Source organism: Babylonia areolata, chromosome 15 (assembly GCF_041734735.1).
Source record: "Babylonia areolata isolate BAREFJ2019XMU chromosome 15, ASM4173473v1, whole genome shotgun sequence".
NCBI lineage: Eukaryota > Metazoa > Mollusca > Gastropoda > Neogastropoda > Buccinidae > Babylonia > Babylonia areolata.
Window position 1 is genome coordinate 10,542,400 of NC_134890.1, and position 26,203 is coordinate 10,568,602.

General features: G+C 41.5%; 2 protein-coding genes across 2 annotated transcripts in view; one reads left to right on the plus strand and one right to left on the minus strand.

Annotated features, from left to right (window-relative positions):
* Positions 1-251: 251 nt before the first annotated feature.
* On the minus strand, positions 252-14,944 carry LOC143290426 (uncharacterized). The gene is made up of 6 exons (XM_076599850.1): positions 14,875-14,944; positions 13,602-13,736; positions 12,501-12,685; positions 7,327-7,548; positions 5,114-5,287; positions 252-4,243 (listed from the first exon to the last, which is right to left on the minus strand). Exons 2-6 carry the CDS (start codon positions 13,699-13,701, stop codon positions 4,064-4,066), a joined length of 861 nt encoding a protein of 286 aa, XP_076455965.1. The 5' UTR covers positions 13,702-13,736; positions 14,875-14,944; the 3' UTR covers positions 252-4,063.
* Positions 14,945-17,579: 2,635 nt separating this feature from the next.
* Positions 17,580-26,203, plus strand: part of LOC143290173 (uncharacterized) — a 21,235-nt gene continuing 12,611 nt past the window's right edge. The window contains exons 1-2 of the mRNA XM_076599484.1: positions 17,580-17,723; positions 25,338-25,601. Coding sequence (XP_076455599.1) covers positions 25,353-25,601 — 249 coding nt within the window. The 5' untranslated portion in view covers positions 17,580-17,723; positions 25,338-25,352. The remainder of the gene's footprint in view (positions 17,724-25,337; positions 25,602-26,203) is intronic.

Consider the following 26,203-nt stretch of genomic DNA (forward strand, 5'->3'; position numbering starts at 1 on the left):
GTTGTTGTTGTTTTTTCTATTTTGTCATATAAAACTACCTTCACCTTTGATCCCTCACCCTGCTTAACTCACCATCATCAGTAAGGGGATGACTGGAAAGGCCTTATGCATTCCTACCATCCTACAAGCTTTGGTTCTTATGCTGCTTGCGGTTGTTGAGAAAATTCCAATGTTTTACACACACACACACACACACACACACACACACACACACACACCTGGTATGAATACACAGACCAACTTTGTTCACTTTATGAACAAAGAGTTTATTCCTCCTTCAGATGTTGTCAGACCAGAGATCATATTTTTGAGTGTAAGCTGAATATAACCTCTTTCTATGTACCCCCCTCTTCACATTATTCATTTTTAGGATTGGTCATTGGAGACAAGCGGAAATATCACTGCCCACATTCAAGCTATCTATTACAATTAATTTCGTTCTGGAAACACAATCTTTGAGGTGGCTGTGATCATGGTGAATGTTTTCAACAAAATCTAATTAAATGTTTTATTCATTTTCAACTCGATGTCTCAACAGAATTGTAAATGCAATGAACCCAAATACACAAGTTAACAACAACAAAAAAACAGAGAATTGCCAAACCCATAAATTGGATATTTTCAACAAAATTATATTATTCATGGCATGGTTCCAGAAATTGTATTTCCAAATCACCTATAAAACGTCATTGTTCTTAGCACACATGCACTTGTGCATACTGTCTCTCGCATTCAGTCTCTCACTGTCTCTCTCTCTGTCATGAACCCACATACGTGCATCCACACACACACACACACACACACACTTATTATACATGGTGCATACGTGTATATATGGGTAATGTAAGTATGTGAGTGTGCATACATGTCTGCGTGTGTGTGAATGCATGTGTGTGCATATCGGCATTTATGCTTTCTCTCACTCTTTGTCTCTCTCCCCAAGACACATTTCAGTGGTGACAGCTAGATAGGGAAACAGGGACAAAATCTTAAGGAAAGAGAGAGGGGGTGTGAGATTAGAAGAGAGAGAGAGATGTCAGAGAGACAGAAACAGAAAGGGGATGGGAGTGGGGGAGGCAGCCAGCAACAAATACACACATGTTCCCTTGTCTCAGTGCCCCCATTTCATTTTCTGCCCAAACCGGGGTGTGTCCATCTGACAAACAAGAAGATTTCCCTGCCTAGTGCAAAAAAAAAAAAAAACAAACAAAAAAACAAAAAAAACACCAACATCTTGAACATACACGTATCACATAACCAAAACCTTTTTCTTTCATTCTTGTTCTTCACAGATGACTGTAAAAAATGAATAAATAAAAAAAATAAAATAAAAAACAATAAAAAAAAACAAAAAAAAACCCTAACATATCCATCTTTCTGTGCTTCTTCTTTTCGTTACACGAGCAACATGGACATACCAGTGAATCTGTTGTGGCTGATGGATGCTGAGTATTTTTGTGTCTCCATAACACATTGAATACTGACATGGATTACAGAATCTTTAATGAGCGTATTTGGTCTTCTGCGTGCGGATACACATGAAGGGGGGTTCAGGCACTAGCAGGTCTGCACATATATTGACCTCGGATACTGGAAAAATCTCCACCCTTTACCCCCCCCAGGCACCATTACCAAAATTCAAACCCGGGACACTCAGATTGAAAGTCGAACGCTTTAACCACTAGGCTGTTGTGCCCACTGAGCTCTGCTCATTCAAATCAAACCATGTTGCTTCCAGCCCAGCTGACCACAAAAGAGCAGTTTCACGGCTGTGCTCAGTCCAGTCCTTGCAAACATCATGAATGAGCACAACCATCAACCAATCAAATTGCGTATCATGACGTCAGTATTCCAGTGGACTGCACAGCACGATGCCGAGCGGTTTGAGCGTTAGACTTTCAATCTGACAGTCCTGGGTTTAAATCCTGGTCACAGTTTCAGGTGGGTTACAGGTGGATAGCGGTCTTGTCCGGTCTCTCACATCAACATGTGCTGATCTGCTAGTGCCTTGATCCCCTCCATGGGTATATGAATGCGTGCAGAAGATCAAATACGAATGTTATTGATCCAGTAATCCGTGTCAGTGTTGGGGTGGGTTATGGAAATACAAACATATCCAGCATGCACATCACTGAAATTGGAGTATGGCTGCATGCATGATGGGGTAAAAAATGTCATACATGTATGAGCCCACTTGTTCATATGTGGGAGTTGAACACAGAAAGATAGAAAGTATACCAGACATTTGCATAACTTTAGCTTCCACAAATGTTATGTACAAATTGCCTGCTGAAACTCTGTCCCAAACCTTCTGTTATACAATTCAACAGATCACAGCCGTTAATCCATCACCTTCCAATACAAAATAAATACTTTGGTCACCATGCCATAAATCAATCATTCTTACACACATCAAATTTCACTCAGTTGCAGTTTCTCAAGGAGGCATCATTGAGTTTAAACAAATCCATATTGACTACACCATGTCTTTAAAAGATGTCTTTAAAACTTGTAATTTAAAAGCAGCAAATTTTCACTGTAGTGGGTAAGTGGCCTTGCCCAAAGAAGCTGTTACACAGCGAAAATTTGCTGCTTTAAAATCACAAGTTTTAAAGACATGCCAGGAATAATATATATATATATATATATATATATATATATATATATATATATATATATATATATACATATAGATATATGTCTCTGTGTGTGTGCATGTGTGTGTGTGTGTGTGTGTGTGTGTGTGTGTTTATAAACCTGTCAAAATCAAACTGATAATTCAGTTGTTTTCTTCACTGTTTCAGAATCAGTGTAACCTCAAGTGGATGCTACTGGACATAATATACCTTGTATAGATCTATCCATGGATGGTCATAACTACCAAGTAGTTGCTTCCCCTCGACCATGATGCTTGTTCAATGAATAATATGGTGATGAACAGGATAGTCCTGTGTTTCATTAAAAAATTGCAGCTGGAGTTGCATCAAAATGACTGGCTGTGGGTGGCTGAAGCTTGACAGATAACTACTCACAGAATGAGTTTAACTCTTTCAGTGCCAAATAAGCCTATCTTATGCTCAGTGCAAACCATTTGTCAAGGGATGGGGTTTTTTTGGTCATGGAAGGTAATGATTTATATATATATAATTCTAGCATGCAAACTACTTTAGGAACGTACATATAACCAATACTTTTCTGAAAGGAAAATGAACACTTTATCCAGTTATGACAATTTCACATTAATTTACTAATTTTATGATAGCAAATTCCTACAACGACACGGATGGAAATTTCCATCCTGGGGTAACCAATGGGTTAAGGGTTACCAGGAAACTTGCTGCATACTCAGTACAAAAAGCGCTTTCAAGCTGGCTTTCATTCAGTGGCTGATTTATATCACTTGTACTGGTCTGGTAGAACACAAATAAGACATGCTTCAGGGTGTGTGTGTTGGGGGGGGAGGGTGCAGGGGGGGGCATGGGGGGTATGTAAGCAGATGTGGTACACTGATAACACGAAAATACATAATTATTTCATTTGTGGGTGTTTTGTGCTGACCTGGGCAATACTGGGTCAACTCTCACATGTATGCATGCCTGTGTCTACATGTAGAACTCACCACCTGCAACTGCCAATTTAGCGATCATAAGGGGATGATGACACTAACTCAGTCTGTTCCCATGAGTAAAAGCGATTATTGTCACCGGTATGGAAACAGTAGGAGGGTGAAGTGTCCTGTGTACAATGAATGAATCAGAGCTGGCGGTACTGAACACTAGCAAAGTGACTTAGCAGCAGCGCAGGGTCTCCTGCGCAGGGTCTCCTCTGGTGTGTGGCTTCCTCATGACTTGACAATGATGCTTCTCTGAGTGCACGGCCGGGAATCCTGACTGCGACAGAGGAACCGTGTTGTCACACTGTGTAAGGGAGGAGGGGGGGGGGGATCTTGGAATGAGCAGCAGTGGGGGTTAACGCCACAGAAACGGTGCACATGATGGGACAGCACAAAAAAATTAACAGATAAAATAAAATAAAATTTGGGCGGGAGGGATGGAAGCGGGTGTCATAAGTGTGACTGCTGTCCAAACACGATACTGGCATGGAACACCACCTTGTCTTCACCGTCCCCCTGCATCCTCCTGATGATGTAGCGGATCGTGTCCCGGCAGTCCTCCTGTTGCCACAGCGACACCTGCAGCTTGTCCCCCATCCATGTCTCCCCACTATGCATCGCTTGCAGTTTCTGGAACAATGTGAATATGGGGAAGAGAGTATCGGTTGGTTAGCTAACTCCACTGCAGGCGCTGGAAGCACAGGCATAGGCTAACAGAGAGGGAGAGAGACACACAGAGAGACACAGAGAAAGAGCGAGAGAGAGAAACAGAAAGAGTGACAGATAGAGAGACAGAGAGAAACAGAGACAGGGGTTATACAAATTGGCAGAAAAATGGACAGACAGACATACTGATGTACACACTCAAAACTGAACTTTTTATCTTTTCTTTTTTTTAATCAGAAAACACCTATCACTGTAAAGATGTCAACTGATATGTATCATATCTCTCTCCTAATTCATGTTGATATAATTATGTTAATTTCATTTAGCACTTTCTGGTGCTCAGAATACATGCACTCAATGTATGTGGTGGATTTGCACCTCATAAGTTTTTGTTTATCAACGTAAAAACGACAAATTAGAGCACATCTCATTTTGCCCACTGAACTGCATCAAAGATACTGTTTGTTGATTCTGGTTACCATTTAAAAAAACAACAACAAATAACTGAATGATTACAGTCATTCTCGTTCAAAGAAGTATGAAAAGAAAAGATATAATTATATATCATTAGTTAGACAGTTATATAGACAAACATAACAAACATAAAACAAGATAGACAGACAGACAGATAGATAGAGACAGATAAACAGACAGATAGATAAATAGATAAATAAATAAGTTAGATAGATAGATAAATCAACAATTAAAAAGAAATATATAAGATAATAAAACGGATGTGCATAAACACATGATCACACTTCCACAGAATGAACCACATGCATTCATTCATTCATTCGTTCGTTCGTTCGTTCGTTCATTCTGGTACCACCTCACCAGGAGTGGAAAGTGCCAGGCGCTGGGCTGCAGTCTGGGTAATCTCCCTTCCTTCACGGCGGCGTGGGTGGCGTCACTGCAGAAGCGGATATAACTAGCCTGGTTGGTGTGGCCATTGTGGTCTGTGTCACTCTCCGACACACGCACATCGTACATGTACGCCCACGCTGGCACCTGTATACAAACGTGAAATTACACTAAACACAAGTTGTGTGTGTGGATGGGGGGATGGGGGTGGGGGGATGGGGGGGGGGGGGGGGGGGGGGGGCAGGTGTGGGGTAGGGTGCGTGCGTGTGTGTGTGTGTGTGTAAAGACTGACTGACTGACGGGAAATGAATGATGAACACCTAAAGGCAGGTCTGATTCCTCTAACCCTGGTAAACAGCCTGTTGTGCAAATAGCTGTTTTTGTAAAGCACTAAGAACTTGGTCTCTGATTGAGGATAGGAGCGGTATTCATATCAATCAATAAAAACGCTGTCTGATAAAAATGAGTTAAGAATGCGTCAGACCATATGCCTGATAATCATCACCAAGTTCAGAATCTGTTTGAGACCATATACCTGTCAGCACTATCAAGTTTACAACATGTTTGAAACCATACGTCTGATAATTATACCAGAGTTTAGAATGTTACAGTCTATTCTTCACACACACACACACACACACACACACACACACACAAACACAACACACACACACACACACACACACACACACACCCCTGAGATCAAAATATACCAGACAGACATATCTATGCTGAACATCACCCTTCACAAGGTAGGTATGGTTGGAGAGATTTTCATGGCCTATATTTCATCTGCTTCTTCTTCTGTGTTCGTGGGCTGCAACTCCCACATTCACTCGTATATGCGCGAGTCGGCTTTTACGTGTATGACCGTTTTTAATCCGCCATGTAGGCAGCCATACTCTGCTTTCGGGGGTGTGCATGCTGGGTATATTCTTGTTTCCATAACCCACCGAATGCTGACATGGATTACAGGATCTGCGTATTTGATTTTCTGCGTGCGTATACACACAAAGGGGGTTCAGGCACTAGCAGGTCTGCACATATGTTGACCTGGGAGATCGGAAAAATCTCTACCCTTTACCCACCAGGCACCGTCACCTTGATTCAAACCCAGGACCCTCAGATTGAAAGTCCAACGCTTTAAACACTCGGCTATTGCGCCTGTCATCTGCTTCAATTTGTTTCATTTGTTTCTGAAGATAGCATCAAGATCAGGAAGAATCAGAAATCTGTTTTTCCACCCATCGCAATTAATAGCATTGCATTGTACTGTACTGTACTGTACTGTACTGTACTGTACTGTAATGCACTGCACAACACTATATTGTACCATTATGTACTGTGGTGCTCTACACAGCACTGTACTGTATTGTACTGCTTTGCTCTGCACTGTACTGTGCTATACTGTACTGCACTGCACTGTAATGTACTGTACTGCAGTTTCAGTTTCAGTTTCAGTAGCTCAAGGAGGCGTCACTGCGTTCGGACAAATCCATATACGATACACCACATCTGCCAAGCAGATCCCTGACCAGCAGCGTAACCCAACGCGCTTAGTCAGGCCTTGAGAAAAATAAATAAATTAATTAAATTAAATTAAATTAAATAATAAATAAATAAAATAAAATAATAATATTAATAGATAAATACATAAAAAATTAACTATTACTACTAACAATAATATGTATAAGGCACAAAAACTTGATGAAGTCAACTATAGGCGTACAAAAAAAATAATAAACTGCACTGTACTGCACTGTACTGTACTGCACTGCACTGTACCGCACTGCACTGCACTGCACTACCTGCACTGCACTATACCCCACTACTCTGCACTGCACTGCACTGCACTGCACTATACTGTACCATTCTGTACCATGCTGCTCTGTACTGTGCTGTTCTACGCTGTGCTGTATTGTATTGTTCAGCCACTGCACTGCACTGTAATGTATTGTAATGTATTGGGTCATGTCAAAGCCATTCTACAAAGCAGTGAACTTCTGGCTTCAGGCCAGAGTGTGGAGAGGAGTAAGAGGGGTGAGAGGGCCACACAAATTCTGTTGTTGTTTTTTTTGTATGTGAACACGCACACACACACATACACACACACACACACACACACACAGAACAGAAACAAAACAAACACACACAAAAAACCAAACCAATATCAGTAATCCCCTTACTACAGGCATGTCTTTAGACAGCTGAAGCTGGCGCCTCTCCTTCAGAACAGACCGATACTTCTGCACCAGCCAGCCGGGCAGTGGAGAGGACTGCCCTGAGTGTCGATTCACATAGACATACTTGAAGTCCAGAGTGGATAATGAGCTGTTGTCCAGTGTGTTCACCAGCCGTGACTGCAGTGTTGCTGAGCTCTGGCCAATGTCCTGCAGTTGTGTTTCGATCTGTCGGGTAAGAAACGTGATTTAAAGTCACTCAATGAGAAACGTTAACCCCATCCCCCAACCCCGACTCCCACCCTTAAAGGCTGCTAATGAGCACGCTCGTCAAACTTGTTATCTCACTGTCATAAAAATGAGGTGAGGATGTTGATCATCATTTTTTTTTTTTTTTTTTCTTTTTTTTTCTTGGGATTGCATCACTCTTGGTCAGCAAAATCAATCAAATGCTAATAGGAAGTAGTGGTTATAATTCGAACTGATACCCCACTGATATGAATTCACCATTGTTCAACAGTTATGGGGGGACTTGGTGAGTGAAGCTTGTGCTGTGCGGACGTGCGAAGCATTGGTCTGCGTTAACTGAGTCGTGAGATTGGCATATAGCATTTTGCTTCTGCAGCCTTTTTCACTGTACTGTTTTGTTTCATAGTGTTTTCCTTTCTGTTTGGACCAGCACTTGAGCACTGTGAGATTTCAGTCGGTTGAACTATGGCAGAGACATTCGCGACAGTCAACCCGATCTTCGTAAAACAGAAAGACATCCCCAATCTGGAAAATAACCGACCGACAGTTTTAGAAATTTGTGTCGCAGTGGAGAGAACAGCGGGCCAAGGATCCATTCTGGGTGCTCAGCATATCAGAGGCCTTTGGAGAATTTACCCAGCGACCAGAGAGGCACGGACGGAGATACTGGTGAAAGGTCTCAGGCTCAGGGAGACGACCATCCAGGTATGCAATACCAACCCCTTTATCCTCCGGTCGGACACAGGTGAGGAGAAACCAACAACAAAAGTATGGATAGACAATATCCCTATTTCAGTAGTGGACACCGAAATAGAACATTCCCTTGCGCAGGCAGGCTGCAAATTAAGATCAAAGATAAAAATGGAAAGAGCTAAGGATGTTGACAACAGACTTATCAGATTCTTGACTGGACAGATTTGTGTACATCAGAGTGCCAACCAAACCTCTTGACACTGCACTTAAAGTTAACATATTCTCTGCCAAAATTTATCACAAGGAATAGAAATCTATCAAAAAAACAATAACCTGCTCACACTGTTTACAACCCAACCACCACGTTTCTGAGTGCACAAGTGATGTGGTTTGCAGAGAATATAAACAAACTGGACACAAAAAGGGTGATCCCTCCTGTCAGTTTAAAGACAAACAGACTGACAGACAAACAACCCAACGCCATCATTACCCCCTAGCCCTGCAATCCCCCCCTCCAAACACACAAAAGACGGTGAAGGCCAATTCAAAATCCGCTGATGCAAAATGTTCCACTCCTGACATCTCTGTTGAACCTGTTAACAGGAGGCATCGTGCAGTCCGTCAGTCCACTATACTCTCTTCAAGGGAACATGCCTCATGTAGCAGGTCCCGGACTCCCAAGCCTGGCAGGTCCAGAGAAAGACACAGCCCGAGAGAGAGCAGAGGGACGCAGCCCAGGCGTGATGGACATCAAGTCAGCGACAGTGTACCAGTGTGGGTAATGCCCACAAATCTCAGCTCTCCTTTGGATTCAACCTGGCTTTTGTGTTATGGACTGATGAGTATATGGATTGTGTTTGAACGGTCATGACATAACTATGTATGTCTGTATGCAATCATCATGGAGAAACTTCTGATTGTATCCTTAAATGTAAGAGGATTACAAAATAAGATTAAATGAAAATATATAGAACGTTAAGAAATAGAAAATATGATATTATTTGTTTGCAAGAAACCCACATAACAGAAGCAGAAATAGAATTATGGAAAAAAGAATGGGGAGGCAGAATTATGTTTAATGTAAACACAAACAGAAGCAGGGGAGAAGTTATTTTGATTTCTAAATATTTCAAGGTGGAAACGGAGGTAATTATATCGAAAGAAAGAATACTGGCTATTTCTGTAATGAAGAGAGATAATCAAAAAAACAGTAGTAAGTGTGTATTCACCTAACAATTCATCAGAAAAAATACTTTTTTTCAAGAACATAATAGGAACTCTTAGTGAATATAGTGATAGAAATCTTGTGATTACTGGTGATTTTAACTGTGTGCTCAGTAACGAACTAGATATAGTATCAGGGCTACCACATAATATATTTGAAGTAGAAATTTTAAACCAGACAATTGATGCTTTAGGCCTAACTGACGCTTGGAGAATATACCATTCTACAGAAAAAGACATCACATGGAATCGTTTTAACCCTTTCATAGCACGTCGCTTAGACTATTCTCTCGTTTTGGAAAAAAATGTACTGAATTCATGTGTGTCCTGTGATCATATTGTTATCCCAGCTTCCGACCACAAAGCAGTTGTTTTGGATATTAATGATGAACAATTTGTTGGAGGTCCTGGTTACTGGAAATTCAACAATAATTACCTTACTCAAATATAATAAGTTATTTGTGCATAAAATGAATGACATGTTATGCACCTTATTAGAAGAAGATAATTATACCAGTATATAGAGAGATGGGAATTATGCAAAATAGAAATTAGAAATTTTTGTATCAAATTTGGTAAAAATATGTCTTGTGAAAAGAGAAATCAATGCATGCACCTTCAGTGGTGGATTAAAGAACAAGAAGAACAAATAAGCAATCACCCTAAGAATAAGAACCTACACACAGAATACCTTAATGTTCAACAGAAATTAGAAGTCATACAAACAAATAACACTAGAGGTGCACAAATAAGAGCTAGAGTAAATTGGATAGAATAGGGGTGGAAAAATACCAAATATTTCTTAAGTTTAGAAAAGGCCAGAAATATATTTTTTTTTAAAGATCATAACAAGACTCCATTCTGATTCTGGCGAAATATTGACTACCCAGAAGGAAATACTACAAGAACAGATTAACTTTTACAAATCCTTTTACAAACAGAAGACTGATGTGGCAGATGTTAATGAAGCTACAGACAGGTTCATAGAACATGAAACCTTAAGGAAACTGAGAAAAGATGAAGCCACCTACCTTAATAAAACTGGAAAAGCAGGATACTTGTTAGCACTAGACAATGCAAAAGCTTTTGACTCAATATCTAAAGACTATATACTCTATGTTTTTGATATATTTGGCTTCGGAACAAACTTTCAGAAATGGGTTTCAGTTTTAATAAATAAAAATCAAAGTTGCATTAATCATGGTGGGTGGATTCTAAACCAATTGATGTAAATAGTGGCATACGTCAGGGCTGTCCCTTCTCCCCCTTAGCATTTATTCTTGCTGTTGAGGTCTTTGCTATTAGAATTAGAAATAGCCCCATAGAAGGTATCTGTTTACCTGAATTTATGATGAAAATATATATATGAAAATTAAACATTTGCTGATGACACTACATTATTTCTTAAAAATAGAGAAGATATGGTACAATCCCTCAATATAGTTAAGCCTTTTGAATATTTTCAGGATTAAAATCAAACCTTCACACGAAGGCTCTGAGAATGGGTAGACAACTTAATGAGCAAAATCTTCCCTTTACTTTGGTAGACAAAATAAAAATTTTGGGAATAAACTTCCAGACAGATAAAATGGCAAAACACATTGAAGATAACTGGAAAGATAGACTTTGTAGAATGCAAATTCAGATAAATTAATTAGTAAGAGAGATTTAAGTATTCACTGGAAAATTGTTATCATAAAGACCTTTTTAATCAGTCAGCTTATATATGTAATGCAGTCAACTGAAATCCCAGAAAGAGTACTAAACCAAATCAATACCATGTTATATAAATTTATTTGGCAAAGACAATTCTCCAATAGAAGTGCCTTTGAAAAGGTGAAACGTAAAATAATAGAAGCTGAGTATGAGAAAGCAGGAGTTAAAATGGTTAATGTAATAGAATTCCAGAAATGTTTAAATCTGCAATGGGTTGGGAAATTATTTCATGCAACAGATATGAATTGGAGCCTTATACCCAGATGGTATTTACATAAGATAGCTAGTAGCAAAAGAATTTTTTTTTTTTTTTGGTAAACTGTCTATCAAAGCAACTGAAAGATTTGGAAGAAATAGAGAATGATTTCTGGAAAGATGTTTTCACCACTTGATAATAAAACAGGATTTTTACTCTCCCCCCCCCCTCCCCCCACCCCACACACACCTTCCCTCCAACAGACCTTGAGTGGTGGTCTGAACACTTGTCTTTTGGATGAGGTGAGAAAGTAAGGTCCTGTGTGCAGCATGCAACTAACGCACACTAAAGAACCCAAGGCAACAAAAGGGTTGTCTCTGACAAAAAGACTCACAAAATTCTGAGGAAAAACCCACTTTGACAGTAAAACAATACAGGGTGGCAATGTACTGTAGTGGCATGTTCTCCCCCAAGAGAGCAGCCTAAATTTCACAGAGAAATCTGTTGTGACAGAAAGTAATACACCATACAAGACCATATGCCATACTATACCATACCATACCTTACAACACAACACAACATAACACAAATACAACACAACACAACAAAGTACAATACAACACCACATACAGTACAACATAACACAACAGAGTACTTACAGTAGAATACAACACAGTACAAAAGAAAACAATACATACAACACAATACAGTACAATACAACACAATACAGTACAGCACAGTACAGTACAGTACAGTACAGTACAGTATACAAAACATACAACACAACATACTACAGTACAACACATACAACACAGTACTACACAACACAAATACAACACACACACACACACACACACACACACACACACACACCACAACACAATACAGTACAGTACAGTACAGTACAGTACAGTACAGTACAGTACAACATAACAAAGTACAGTACGACTCACACAACACAAATACAACACGCACACACCACAACACAGCACAACACAGCACAGTAGAGTACAACATAACAAAGTACAGTACGACTTACGCAACACAAACACAACACAGTACAGCAACACAAATACAAAGCAACACAACACAACATCAGTACCTTAAAAGGAAAGGTGTGGCCACGGCGGACAGACCAGAGGGCTGGGTGAAAGGTATAGTGCAGACCAAGAACAAACAGACCATAGTCTTTGGTGATGACAGTCGGACCCTCCAGAAATCCCTTCTTCAAAGGCATCACACGTCCCGCCTCGAACAATCGACTCAGCTTGTGGGGACGTAGTGTTTCTGAAATCATGCATACACATGTTACTTATGTATATCTGTGACCGAGTGAGTCTGTGACTCATTTGTGTATGTAGAGTGGCGCAACAGCCAAGTGGTTAAAGCGCTGGACTTTCAGTCTGAGGGTCCCAGGTTCAAAGCCTGGTCATGACGCCTGGTGGGTAAAAGGTAGAGGTTTTTCCCATCTCCCAGGTCAATAGATGTGCAGACCTGCTAGTACCTGAACCCCATTCATGTGTTTTCACATGCAGAAGATCAAATACACATGTTAAAGATCCCATGATCCATGTCAGCATTCAGTGAGTTACGGAAACAAGAAAATACCTGGCATGCACCCCCCGAAAATGGAGTATGATTGTCAACATGGCGGGGGTAAAAATGGTCATACACGTAAAACCTCACTCATGTATATGAGTGAATGTGGGAGTCACAGCCCACGAATGAAGAAGATTTATGTGTATCAGGCACAAGTGACTGTGCTAATACTGCTGTGGATGAACCCTCATGCAAGTTGTTCTCTCTGTTTTAATGCTTCTACAGTCTGTGCTCATATTCTGACTTTTCCTCGCTCTGGCAAGATTTTATCTCAATTTCCTTTTTGGGAAAGTAGTTTTGCATTTGGCATATTATTACAATCAGGAATTCTTTTGACAAAATATCAGAGTCCAATTTTGTGTTTGTTTTTTTCCACTCACTGAGAAAGTCCAAATATCCACTGATAATGATTCATATAGTCCAGGTGTTTGCTTGTGTCTGTATATATGTATGTGTGCATTCATGTATGTACGTGTATGTATGTGTGTGTACGTGTATGTGTGTGTGTGCTTGTGCACACTTGCGCAGATAAGTGTGTTCCTACACATGCATGTAAAGATGCACTTTTACCAAAGGTATACAAACTAACTTATAGCCAACAAACCTGATGATCCGAAATCATCATATGCCAGCTCCTTAAAATGGACACAGGCCAGACCCTGGTCGTTGTTGATTTCTACTGTCAGTGTCTCCACCTCTGTCATCCTGTTGTCCTGGGCTCCGCTTCTGGAGCAAAACACTGAGAAGAAAAGATCAAATCATGTCAAATCATGTGAACTGTGGAGAAAGGATCAAATCACATGAACTGTAGAAGAAAAGATCAAATAATGTTCATGATATTATTGATAATATATGTGGTTCATCAGCCGTCACATTAAACTGAAGTGCAGTGTGTGGGCACAGGTTAAACTTAGTTAAAGCTTGTTGATTAATTCAAACCAAATCATGTCAAGTCTTGTCAATTGCTTACTGCTTGGCAATCCGCAAAGAGGCAATTTCTCTGCTAGAAACATGCCAGAACTTAATCAAAAGACACGAGTATGGGATGAAGAATAAATTGAACTTTTGTTTTGATTTGTTGCATTGTGTTTTGTTTGGCTTGGTTTCAATAAACTGTTCATGGAAAGTGTTGAATATTTGCCGCAACACACACACACCATGGCTCAAGAAGTGTCACATTCATTTGAGCAGTCTTGAACGAAAAGTATCTACTTTTTGTGAGGCATATAATTTAAAGCAAACGGGGAAAACAACGATACAACAATGCACAATACACAGGAATAACTGTACTTCATACATAGTCATTACTATGAAGGAATATAGCAAGGTGTCAAATCGTATTTTTTTAATTGTACACCATTATTGGCATTTTAATTTGTTTATGATACATCCTACCATGCACAAGCGCATCGAATAACCATAGATAAACAAAAATGTTGATATCTACAACGAAAACAAAAATAAACTGTTGTTCAATTGCGTCGAAATAAATGAAACAAACTACGGGAAGTAACCACGTCAGTGTTGTGATCTCAAAATTACTTCCCTCTAACGTACAGACAAAAAAAAATGCTGGAGTTATTAATTTTTTATATCGAAATATGGATTGGACAAAAATACCTGTAATAATGAACAGTATATTGCATCCTCATTCTTCAATTTTAATCAATTCAAATTTTATGCTATGACTGTGTGCAAATGAACAGAGAGGCGGGTAAGTATTCAAGGTCGGTTGATCGCATGAGGTTCACGAAATGTTCTCAAGAAAATTAGTAACTGGACAGAAAAGATCAAGACATATATACAAAATGAAATTAAACTCAACAAAAATATCACACAGAATAAAGCTTATAAGAACGAATAATCATAATACGTACCAATATGTCTGAAGCTGAGACCACAACTGTCTGCTGTTGTGGGGTTTTTTTCTGACCAAAGTTCTGTTACGCAGAGTGATCTCCCTTCCAGTACTTTCGGTCTCCTCTTTCCAAATCTGCATACCGCTTGCATCTCAATGTTCCGACCACCTTGTGAACATGTAACAAGCCAGCCATATATCTATTTGCTTAGTTCATTTCATACTGGTGTCTCGCACGTCTAGATTTGTGTTTTTAATACGGCGACAACAGGTGATTCATGTGGGTTTGTTTTCAGGTGTTTTTTTTTTTATCTTCTTCTAACACACATACGTACCTGTTGTTCTAAACTGATATATTTCAGTTCTCATTCTGTGTTGTCTGTATATTCAAAGACCGTAAATCGACTTCTGTTTGTTCTCTTTTGATGTTCTTGTTGTTGTTACACAGATGAATCGCCATGCACGTAGCAGTATGAGTAACATAGTGAAGGGGACATCAGTCACTGCATTCGGACAAATCCATATGTGTTACACCACATCTGCCAAACAGATGCCTGACCAGCAGCGTAACCCAACGCGCTTAGCAGTATCAGTAACTCAAGAAGGCGTCACTGCGTTCGGACAAATCCATATACGCTAAACCACATCTGTTAAGCAGATGCCTGACCAGGAGCGTAACCCAACGCGCTTAGTCAGGCCTCAAGTTGAGAGAGAGAGAGAATTGAATTGAATTGAATAAGTTTTATTTTCTGATGGTACTTGAGTAAGCAGAATAATGCTTTTTTTTCATCCAGCCCTCGACGGGGAAACAGTAACATAAACAAAGGGGGGGGGGAATCATTATATCAGTACAGCATGCCTATTATATTCATGGATACTTGCCAGTGAATGGTGATTTGACATTTCCAACACAAAATAGACTAGAGAATAAGAAGAGAGAGATATAAGAGGACAGAGAGAGAGAGGGAAAGAGGGAGAGAATTAACATATGTAAAGATAATGATTAATCAATAAATGAAAAAGAAAAAGAAATGTCCCCCACTCCTCCCACCCCCACCAAAAAAACAAACAAACACACACACACCAAAAAAAGAACTAAAATAAGCATGCACATGTTACAAAAAACAGTAATAGGAATAACGCCATTTAAATAGTTGTGGGAGCGAAAAAAGAGCTTGAAAGAGAGAGACGGAGAGAGACAGAGACACAAAGACAGATAGAGACAAAGACAGAGATGTCGTTATATAAGATTTATAAAGAAATATACATTACAAAAACATGTGTTTGCCCACATCCGTGAAAACATAACGCAATCAATATAAGATTATCATCATTATTAGAATAAAAGAGAGGTCTTTGGTGTAGCGGTAGTCAGATTTTGTCAAGGATGAGATTTTGTTCAGAACGATTTTAACCGCACGTTTGTGAAAGCTGAGAAGTTGCTCAAAGGCGTTCGCGCTTTCAATATCCCACATGGTTGATGCATAATCAACAGTGGATTGGATAAAGGCCTGAAAAAACAATCTAATATATTTGTATAAGAAAAAAATAATGATTAAAAAATGTATGAATAAAGTAAATGAACAGATAATTTATGGCGTTGATAAGGAACGTGTTGTAGCCGACTGACAGGGGGTTTCGGCGGTGAGTGGAGTTCAGTGACAGTTTAATGACCTTTTGTCGGCTTCAGCCCCGCTTCGGCCCAGCTGTTCAGTGCTGCACTGTGGTGTCAGTTGCAGTGTCTTCTCTCTCTCTCTCTCTCTCTCTCTCTCTCTCTCTATATATATATATATATATATATATATATAGTGTATATATATATATATATATATGTGTGTGTGTGTGTGTGTGTGTGTGTGTGTGTGTGTGTCAATGTGTGCGTGTGAGTGTGTGTGTGTGTGTCCCACTGAGTATGTGTGTGTGCCTCTGCGGTGTGTGTGTGTGTGTGTAAGTGTGTGTGTGTACGAGCACGTGCACTGACGCGTGCGTCAGTGTCTCTCTCATCATGTTCTGCCTTGTGTGTGTGTCAGTGTGTGTGTGTGTGTGTGTGTGTGAACTGGTGCAGTGATCAGGAATCCGGAATGGCGTTGTATCACTTTCCTCCGATTTTCGGCACTCCAATAGTGTTCCGTTATGCATAGCCTGGCTACTGTCTTCAGTTCAGTGGGGTAGGTTAGAGGAGAGGATTGGGCCTTGCCGCCACCTAGCTTTGCCGAACCTTTTTCACAGTAAATAATGTTAATTCAGTGACAACCCCTGTGGTGGGGCCTGCCCGTACATGCGTCAGCTTCTAGCAATTCGGTCAGTTGCACGCATTTTGGTGTACCATACCCGCTGCGGCCAATCCGGCCTCCTCTAACTCCTCCTCCATCTTTCCTTCCCCACCCCTCTGCGCACAAGCTGCTTTCCACATCAGTGTGTTGTGTTAACTGAGCCGTGACCAAAGACACTAGGGAATTCTTGTGTCTATGCCGTGACCCACCGGACCCACTGGTCACTCAACAATAACGTCTGAAGAAGTCCAGCTTTCCAATTCGAAAGCTTGTCTGTGACGTGACCATCTAATTTTAACCCATCAATCAGACTGCGCAGAATAATGACCTACCGGGAAAGTCCCCTCCCAGGTCGGAGGAAAATCTCCCGGATCTCACACCTGTCCAATGAGAATCAAGGTCAGTAGGTCACCGTGTGACAACTTACTCCGCCATAAGCAGACAAACGCGTTCGTGCGTCAGTGTGCTTGCATTCTTTTCAATAGTGATACACGTTCAACAGTTTTTTGGGGAGACACAGCGTTTGCATCAATTCCAACTGAAACCCACGGTTTTCATTTTGAGTGGACTGTACCCGTTAAGGATTTTAATTCAGGTTTGTACTCGTGGTTTATTTAGTTACCTTGTCTGCCGTGTAGACGAAAACCGGTAGATTCGTTGTTTGTCAACAGTAGCAAATGTTGTGGCGAGTGTTCGAGTACCTTTTCAGTTTGCTTTGGAATGTGCATGTCAGGTAGCAGTAGTAGGAGCAGTGGTTGTGGTTGCAGTTGTAGCAGCAGCAGCAGTGGCTGTTGTGGTGGCGGTGGTAGTAGAAGTAGTAAGTAGCATCAGCAAAATATAGTATCAGCAGCAACAGCTTCTTACGTAAGAGGAGGAGAAGAAGTAGTGGTAATACTGATGAAATTCGTAGACGTCTCGTCATGTGTGTGTGTGTGTGTGTGTGTGTGTGTGCCGCTGTTTAATACGGCCGTGTGGCATGAATGAGTGTGTTTAATGTTCATCTCATAGTCCAATCTGTTTTGTTTCACTGAGATGTCTTGCGCGGCGTTGAACCGTACTTTCTGGAAAAGCGCTATAAAAATGCCACTGAGATTTATCATATGGGAATAATTTGCGTATTCATAGGGCTGAAAATAGTTTCAGTTTAAAAACAACGTGTGTGTAAATTATGCTTGTGGGTGTCCACATGAACGTGTTTATCAGCGTGTGCGTGTGTCACGGAACTTTGATTCAAGGTTGGTCAAGATGATGGAAGACTGGCTCACGAACTTTATCCATGGGGCAGGCTTGCCGCTTACTTGTCTCTGACCATATCTACGCGTTCGCAGCTGTTTGCTTTTTGGACCACAGCCACGAACAAATATTTATTGACCTAAAGGGCGTTACGCCGATAGGTCGTTACACTCAACTCTACCTGTTTGCTTTTCGATGCTTGGATCGAACTTTGTATCCTGCTGTGGTTGGCGGCCGGGTTAATACAAATTTGCAGTTGTTCATGAAATGTGTGGAGAAGGGCGAGGGAACTTTGGGGAGGGGGTTGAAAGGGGGTGGGTGGGGGATCATAGTAGCGGTGGTGTGGTTCCAAGATTTTAGTTTGTTCACGGTGTTTGCCGAAGGGTTCTTCTTCTCCGTTTGTGGGCTGCGATTCACACGTTCACTCGTATACACGAGTGGGCTTTTACGTGCATGAACGTTTTTACCCCCGCCATTTAGGCAGTCATTCCTTTTTCAGGGGGGAGGGGGTTCATGTTTCCATGTCCCACCGAAAACTGGCCGGTTCTTTAACTTTCTTAGGCTATATGATCTTCTGCCTTTCTTAGACTATATGATCTTCTGCCTTTCTTAGGCTATATGATCTTCTGCCTGCGTATAAACACGAAGGGTGTTCAGGCACTAGCAGGTCTACAAGAGAATCTTTCAGCAACAAGCTGTAGTGTTCTGCAGGAAAGCTTCTATTGATAAAGGAATCTGTGCTGGTGAGCATGCTGATATTTTCTACTAAAATGGCAGTCCTGCCGACAGCCTTGATACCCTTCGCAACAAATGGTTCTGTGAAAACGTGTCAATGAAAACATGTACAGTTGTTGATTGATGTTCCTGTGGAATGATCCCAAAGAACTGGGGGTGGTCTTTTCTCCAGTACTGTGTCCATACCAGACATCACATGACCAACAATTCCAACAATTCGAACAGCTTGTGAACCATAAACAGCAGTATCGGCTCTTTTCTTTCTTCCCACGTGCCATTCGTGAGTGGAATGAACTCCCAGCAAACACTGTTGAGGCAGACTCCCCCAGCAGCTTCAAAAGCAGAGTCACCTCTCACCTCAAGGTCGCCACTCTTGACAGTCTCGCTGCTGCGAAACTCCAAGAGTAGGTAAAACCACAGGATAAATTACAGCAATTGTCGGGTATGAATGTGAGAGTGAATGTTTAGGTAAGTAGTGGGTAGGGGGAGTGCTGGAGGGAGGGCGCTGCGGCGGGGGGTGCCAGGGGCCATCAGTAGGATGCCTGCCTGTCACTTCTCGCCCCCTCTGATCCAGTTAGAGGGCAGGAGGGAGAGTGTGAATGTGATTGGAGTATAAAAAAAAATTTTCAAGCAACCGGTCTGCGGAACCCCCCCCCCCCCCCCCCCCCCCCCCAAAAAAAAAAAAAAAATGTTGCAAAATAATCAACGTGTTGATTGTGGCTACACAACAGAAGAAGAAGAAGAAGAAGACTGATCTTCCACCATTTATAGAGGCTTTGCTTCACAGTCACATACATGCAATTTAGTAAGACTGTGACTCTTGGCGATGTAAGAAGCATGATACTTCATGTTCTGCAGCCAATGGAAACTCAGGAGGTGTAAGTTGTGCAAAATCACTGTTGGACCAGACTGAAGATTTGAGTGACGTCAGTGATTTAGATCAATTTCTTAGTCCTCTGTACAGAATTGATGATGATTGTCTGCGATTAATGTGTATTTCACGTGTTTCTAATAATAACTATGGAACTCACCGAGAGTAGTCAAAAAAGGTGCAACTTGACAGTGTTTTGTGCATGATTTCGGGAATATCTCTGAAGCATGATTACATGATTTTTTTAAAAATATTTGTTTTCCTATCAAGGTGGACTTTTTTTTCTTTTCTTTTTTTCTTTTTTTTACAGAATTTTGCCTGTGACATGATTACGCAACATGACGTCATTTTTCTCGAGACGGCATTGGAGTTTAGCGGTATATTTTGCCATGGTCACTATACTCAGCTGCCACTACTCATCCGAGTCAGAATTACAACAAAAAAAGTTTTGTTGCTCACTTTCACGGGTTGTCACAGGCAAAATTCTGTATAAAAGTCCACCTTGATAGGAAAACAAATATTTTATATAAAAAAAAAAATAAAATAAAAAAGCTGCAGGCAGGAATTTTTTTTTTTAATGGGTGGCGCTCTCATTGTAGCGACGTACGCGCTCTCCCTGGGGAGAGCAGCCCGAATTTCACACGGAGAAATATGTTGTGACAAAAAAAAGAGTAATACAATGATAATACAATGGTTTGGAACTAATGCAAATTTAAATCAAAATTCCATAGTCTGCACGTCTGTTTATCTGGGAGATCGGTAAAAAAAAATAAAAATAAAAATCTCCAACCTTTACCTAACAATACCAGGCGCCGTGACCGGGATTAGAGACAGGCACCTTCAGTTTTATAGTTCAATGTTTTAACAACTCTGCTGTTGGGCCTGTCTTGCCAAAGGGTTATGCGATATGTATACTCGTGCTTCCCAAGCCCTGCCACCCCCGACTTTCTTTGATCATCGTGCTCGCAGGTCGTGCATTTCGTGACTACAGCAGGGGTTTCAACCTCATTGATTTATTGGAAACTAGAAAACACATTTTACGCATGCACTTTGAAGTGACACTATGGAAACTGCTTCGACACTATGGTGTGCCCGCCATGCTGGTCAGCATGATGAAGAACAGCTATGATGGATTGAGTTGCAGAGTCATTCACATGGGACAGTTCATCAGACAGTTCCAGGTCAGTCATTACTGGGTGTTAGGCAAGGATTCCTTCTGTCTCCATTACTGTTCTTACTTGTCGTTGATTGCATTATGAAAACATCAACAGTACAGAGAAGAAACGGAGTCTAAATAACCGCATGGAAGCAGAAAGGTGACCTGGTTTTTGTGGCGGACCTTTCTCTGCTGCCCCACCAAACGACAGTGGATGCAGGATAAGACCCGTTCCAAAGCCAGCCGGTGTTGCTATAGACTATGGTGCTGAGACACAGAGGAAAACAAAGACATTTCTCAGCATAGTAAAGACGTTCATCAACAGTTGGTTGAGAAGAATATTCCAGATCCACTGGGTAGACAAGATCAGCAAAATTGACCTGTGGAAGAAGGCACAACTGCCAGATAAAACTGATATTGAAAGAATATAGTGACGGGCGCAGTAGCCGAGTGGTTAAAGCGTTGGACTGTCAATCTGAGGGTCCCGGGTTCGAATCACGGTGACGGTGCCTGGTGGGTAAAGGGTGGAGATTTTTACGATCTCCCAGGTCAACATACGTGCAGACCTGCTAGTGCATGAACCCCCTTCGTGTGTATATGCAAGCAGAAAATCAAATACGCACGTTAAAGATCCTGTAATCCATGTCAGCGTTCGGTGGGTTATGGAAACAAGAACATACCCAGCATGCACACCCCCGAAAACGGAGTATGGCTGCCTACATGGTGGGGTAAAAACGGTCATACACGTAAAAGCCCACTCGTGTACATACGAGTGAACGCAGAAGAAGAAAAAGAAGAAAGAATATAGTGGGGGGTGGGTCTGGCACATACTACAAAAACCAGTGTCAAGTATCACCAGACGGGCCCTAGCAAGGGATCCCCAACGGAAGAGAAAGAGAGGCTGACCTAGAAACACCTGGCGATGAGACCTCCAGGATGTGCCTTACCTGGAGCCAGATAGAGGCAGAGGCACAGGATAGGGGGATATGGAAGTCTTGTTAACGATCTATACTCCAGAAGGAGTGAAAGGCCAAGAAGTCAGTAAACTTGTGTAGAAAATAGCTTAACTGAAAGACATTGTCCATCTCCCTAGATTCAGACACGCTAACTTGGCGGTGTCTGGTCTCTGCTGACTCAGCTTGCATCACCTGTAAAGTGCACAGCGTCAGCCCAAAATTGAATAGTTTTATAACTATTTTGAGGAGCACATTTAGAACAGAAATATATCTACCAACAACTCGTCGGAAATCAAAGCAGTTCATCGTGTTAAGGCATCGGTACATGTGTCTGAATATTCTTTTTATCGTAGCCATCCAGCTTTTGATTAACTGAAAACAATTACAAAAAAGGAAGAATTAGATTTTTTTTGTAAAATCAAGTGCTGTTTATGTATGGTGTTTGCACATTCCATTTATTTGTTTTGGATTTGCTGTAGGATTTGTGATTTATTAGACAGAAGTTCAGCTCAGTTTAGTTCAGTTCAGTTACCCAAGAAGGCGCCACAGCGTTCGGACAAATCCATATACGCGACACCACATCTGCTAAGCAGATGCCTGACCAGCAGCGTAACTCAACACGCTTAGTCCTTGAGAAAAAAAGAAAGGGATACAAATAAATAGATAAGTCATCAGACAAATGAGTATATAATTATAATAAATAGTTCTAAGAAATAGAATAAATGAAAAAAGTAAGCACATGAATAAATAAATAAAATGGAAAGTTTTTTTTTTTTTAAATGTTAAATTTTTCTTCAAGACGGAAGACAATGGCGTGATGCGTGGTGGGCCAAATTCTGTGCTCTTTGTATATAATGTAGGTTCCTGATGTACATACACATTCAGCTGCATTGGGCAACTTTCTTCTCTTCTGTCACAGCAACTGTTGATTTGTTGAAAGTTGCAATTGTTATTTTCCGTTATTGTATGTTGTATCACGTGCATATACTTTAACAAACCAAAAACAACCAACCAATATTCAAAGGAAAACAAAGAAACAAATAAAGCCTAACGATAAGACCCTCACCTTGAACAAATGAAAGATCTGGACTACAGGCAAACAGGTATTGCGTTGAATGAGCCGAAGACAATGCTGATCTCGGTGAAGTCGACACAGCGGAAAATAAACTTAAACAGCTCGTGTTCCTTTATATGCAGACTGTGTGCGGCTGCTGACAAACTGCTTAATTGTCACCGAAATCGGGAGGCACAAGGTCTTGGGGGGTGAGGTGGGGTGTGTGTGTGTGTGGGGGGGGGGGGGGGGGTCCTTTCCAGCCGGACAAGCATGTGCACAATCACAAAATCGAGTGGGCACATGCTTCACCCCTACCCCCTACCCTCCTCTCGCGGTAGATTTAAGTAACTACCTAACCCACTGGCTCATGCTATTCAGTGCTGTGGTCTTGGTTTCACAAGGAGGTTCATTGTTCGAGGGGATGGAGTCCACCTCGTCCCAACCCTTCAGCTAGGAACAGTGCTCATTGTTGTAATCATTCTCAGTGGGTAAATGGAAATCCTTTTTGTTTGACACTGGCTGAACATCCGAGACGTGACCATGCTGCCATTGCTACTGTGTAGATTGGTGAAGATATCATATCGTGAGAATTCCTCCCATTGCTGCTGTGTAAAATGGTGCAGTTGCTCGGAAAACAACAGTGCAGTCAGCCTGTGACAAAATGCATTATGACCCAAAACTAATTGGTACATGAACTTTTCCTGTTGTAACATGTTTACTATGACTTTGTCTTTATATTGTAAAAACATCGAAATATGTATGCCTCTGCATAACTGTTTTATGATGATGTCATAAATTTAAACAATATGATCGGACACTTAGCTTACTTAAACCGTTGTCATGTTGCGTCTTATTTGGAAAATCTCAGGAGACAGGTTCCAAATATCGAACGACATGGGGCGAAATCTTTATTGTTCACATGTGATTCCTGCTGATTTAAAAACAGCGCAAACTAAACCGGAAACGCAGGTGTGGGAGGGGGGTGGGGTGGTTGAGTGGCGTACTGGTTCTTATGTCAAAGCACCTATTGATCCTTTTCCTTTCTTTTAACTTTATTTTATTTTATTTATTTATTTATTTATTTTTACCTTCTGACACGTCGATCGGCATTTCTCTTTTCCACAATCAAAATACAGATCTGGATCAAAGTTTCAAACTTCCGATGTCTTCATCATTGGTTTCCGGCTTCGATAAATCGCAACAAACACTGCACACAGAAACCTATTTTAGGTAGTCTACTGGTATTAAAAAAAAAAAAAAAAAAAAAAATATATATATATATAATCGAAAAAGACTTGATCGTTGGTGAAAGAAACATTTTCTGAACACCCAAGAACTGGTTGGCTCCCTTGCACCACAGTGTCCGCAAGCGCAAGCGCATGTCTTCTTGGTTGAGCTGATTTTTATTGGCTGAACTGGACACGGGGCATGAAGCCACTCCTCACGTGCCGAGCCCACGGAGAGATGTTGCTGTCCTGCATGTCAGAGGGCATACTGGGCAGCAACTAAGCATGAAAAGAACAAACAAAACAGGCCGTAGCTTCACGTTTTGGTGCACAAGTTATGCATGACTTACTTTAAAGTCAGGACTCGAGGCTGTCCGTTTATTGTCCATACCAAGGTACAGAAAATTCACTGTTCAGCATCTGCAAACGTTACAATGAAGTACAATAAACTTAAAATGCTTAAGTTAGGAGTAAGTTATTAAAGTGTGTACATGAATATATAATCGCGTGTGCGAACACACACACACACACACACACACACACACACCGCAAGCATACACATACAAGGACAGGATACTCGTGTATACACAGTCATACACACACGTGCAATCAAGGAGCGTGCACGCACACACACACACACACACACACACACAGATATATATATATATATAGGGCGGGGGAGGGAGGGAGAGAAAGAGAGACAGAAACAGAGGCTCTGTTGATTTTGTACATATTTTATGTCAGTTAGTCTTAAATTTGTGTATTTTATTGTAAAGCGCGGTGAGCCCCATCCAAGATGGGGGTACTGCGCTATATCAGCCTGCATATTATTATTATTCTTATTATTATAGATAGTTAGATAGAAAGCCGGACAGACAGACAGATAGATTGATAGAATGTGTGTGTGCGAAAGGAAGAAAGAATAAAAACATAGGAAGAATAACAGAAAGACATCCTTCGCTTACTCATTGTCCACAGACGACGTCGACCAAGATGATGCAAGAAGCGACCATCCGCTGGGGTCCATTCGAGAAGCGTCTGACGCTGACTTCGGCACAGCAGCTGCTCCTCGCCGACTCCACCCCCCTGGCAATCATCAGCGGGCCCCCAGGCTGCGGCAAGAGCGTCACCCTGATGCTGAAGGGACTGGAGTGGCTGAAGAAAGGGCACGACGTCATCGTGTTCGGGCTGCACTCGTCGTGCATGCCCGCTTCACGGCTCGTCTACTGGCAGCTGTGTCAGGTTGGTCTGGGCGGTGTGAAAGTGTGTGTGTGTGTGTGTGTGTGTGTGTGTGGAGGGGGGTAGGGTTGGGTTGGGTTGTGTGTGTGGAGGGGGGGTGTTGGGTTGTGTGTGTGTGTGTGTGTGTGTGTGGAGGGCGGGTTGGGTTGTCTTTGTGTGTGTGTGGAGGGGGGCGGGTTGGGTTGGGTTGGGTTGTGTCGCTGTGCGTGTGTGTGTGTGTGTGTGTGTGAATGTGTGAGGTTGGGAAGAGGAGGGAGAGAGAGTGGGGCGAGGGGGACGGGGGTGGGTAGGGTGTGGAGCCATGGAGATGGGTTTGGGATGTGTGTGTGTGTGAGCGTGAGAGAGTGATTGTGCGCGTGTGAATACACACACACACACACACACACACACACACACACACACACACACACATATATATGTGTGTGTGTGTGTGTGTGTGAATTATTTTGCATGTGCACGCATTTAAGTAGAATTGCGTTTTGAACGATAATTGTAATTTGACAACTTATGTATTCTTCATGCATTTTCCCACTGGAATTTTCTCTACCCCAACCCCCTTCAAAACAGTGTTGGTTACTCAACGTACAACACCACACTGAACCAGC

Bases quoted from the DNA above. Each gene is read 5' to 3' on its own strand.
- LOC143290426 (XM_076599850.1), bottom strand. From the start codon at position 13,701: ATGACAGAGGTGGAGACACTGACAGTAGAAATCAACAACGACCAGGGT. The intron at 12,686-13,601 runs GTTTGTTGGCTA...GCATGATTTCAG, and splicing joins TGATGATTTCGGATCATCAG to AAACACTACGTCCCCACAAG. The intron at 4,244-5,113 runs GTGAGGTGGTAC...ACATTGTTCCAG, and splicing joins CCTGGCACTTTCCACTCCTG to AAACTGCAAGCGATGCATAG.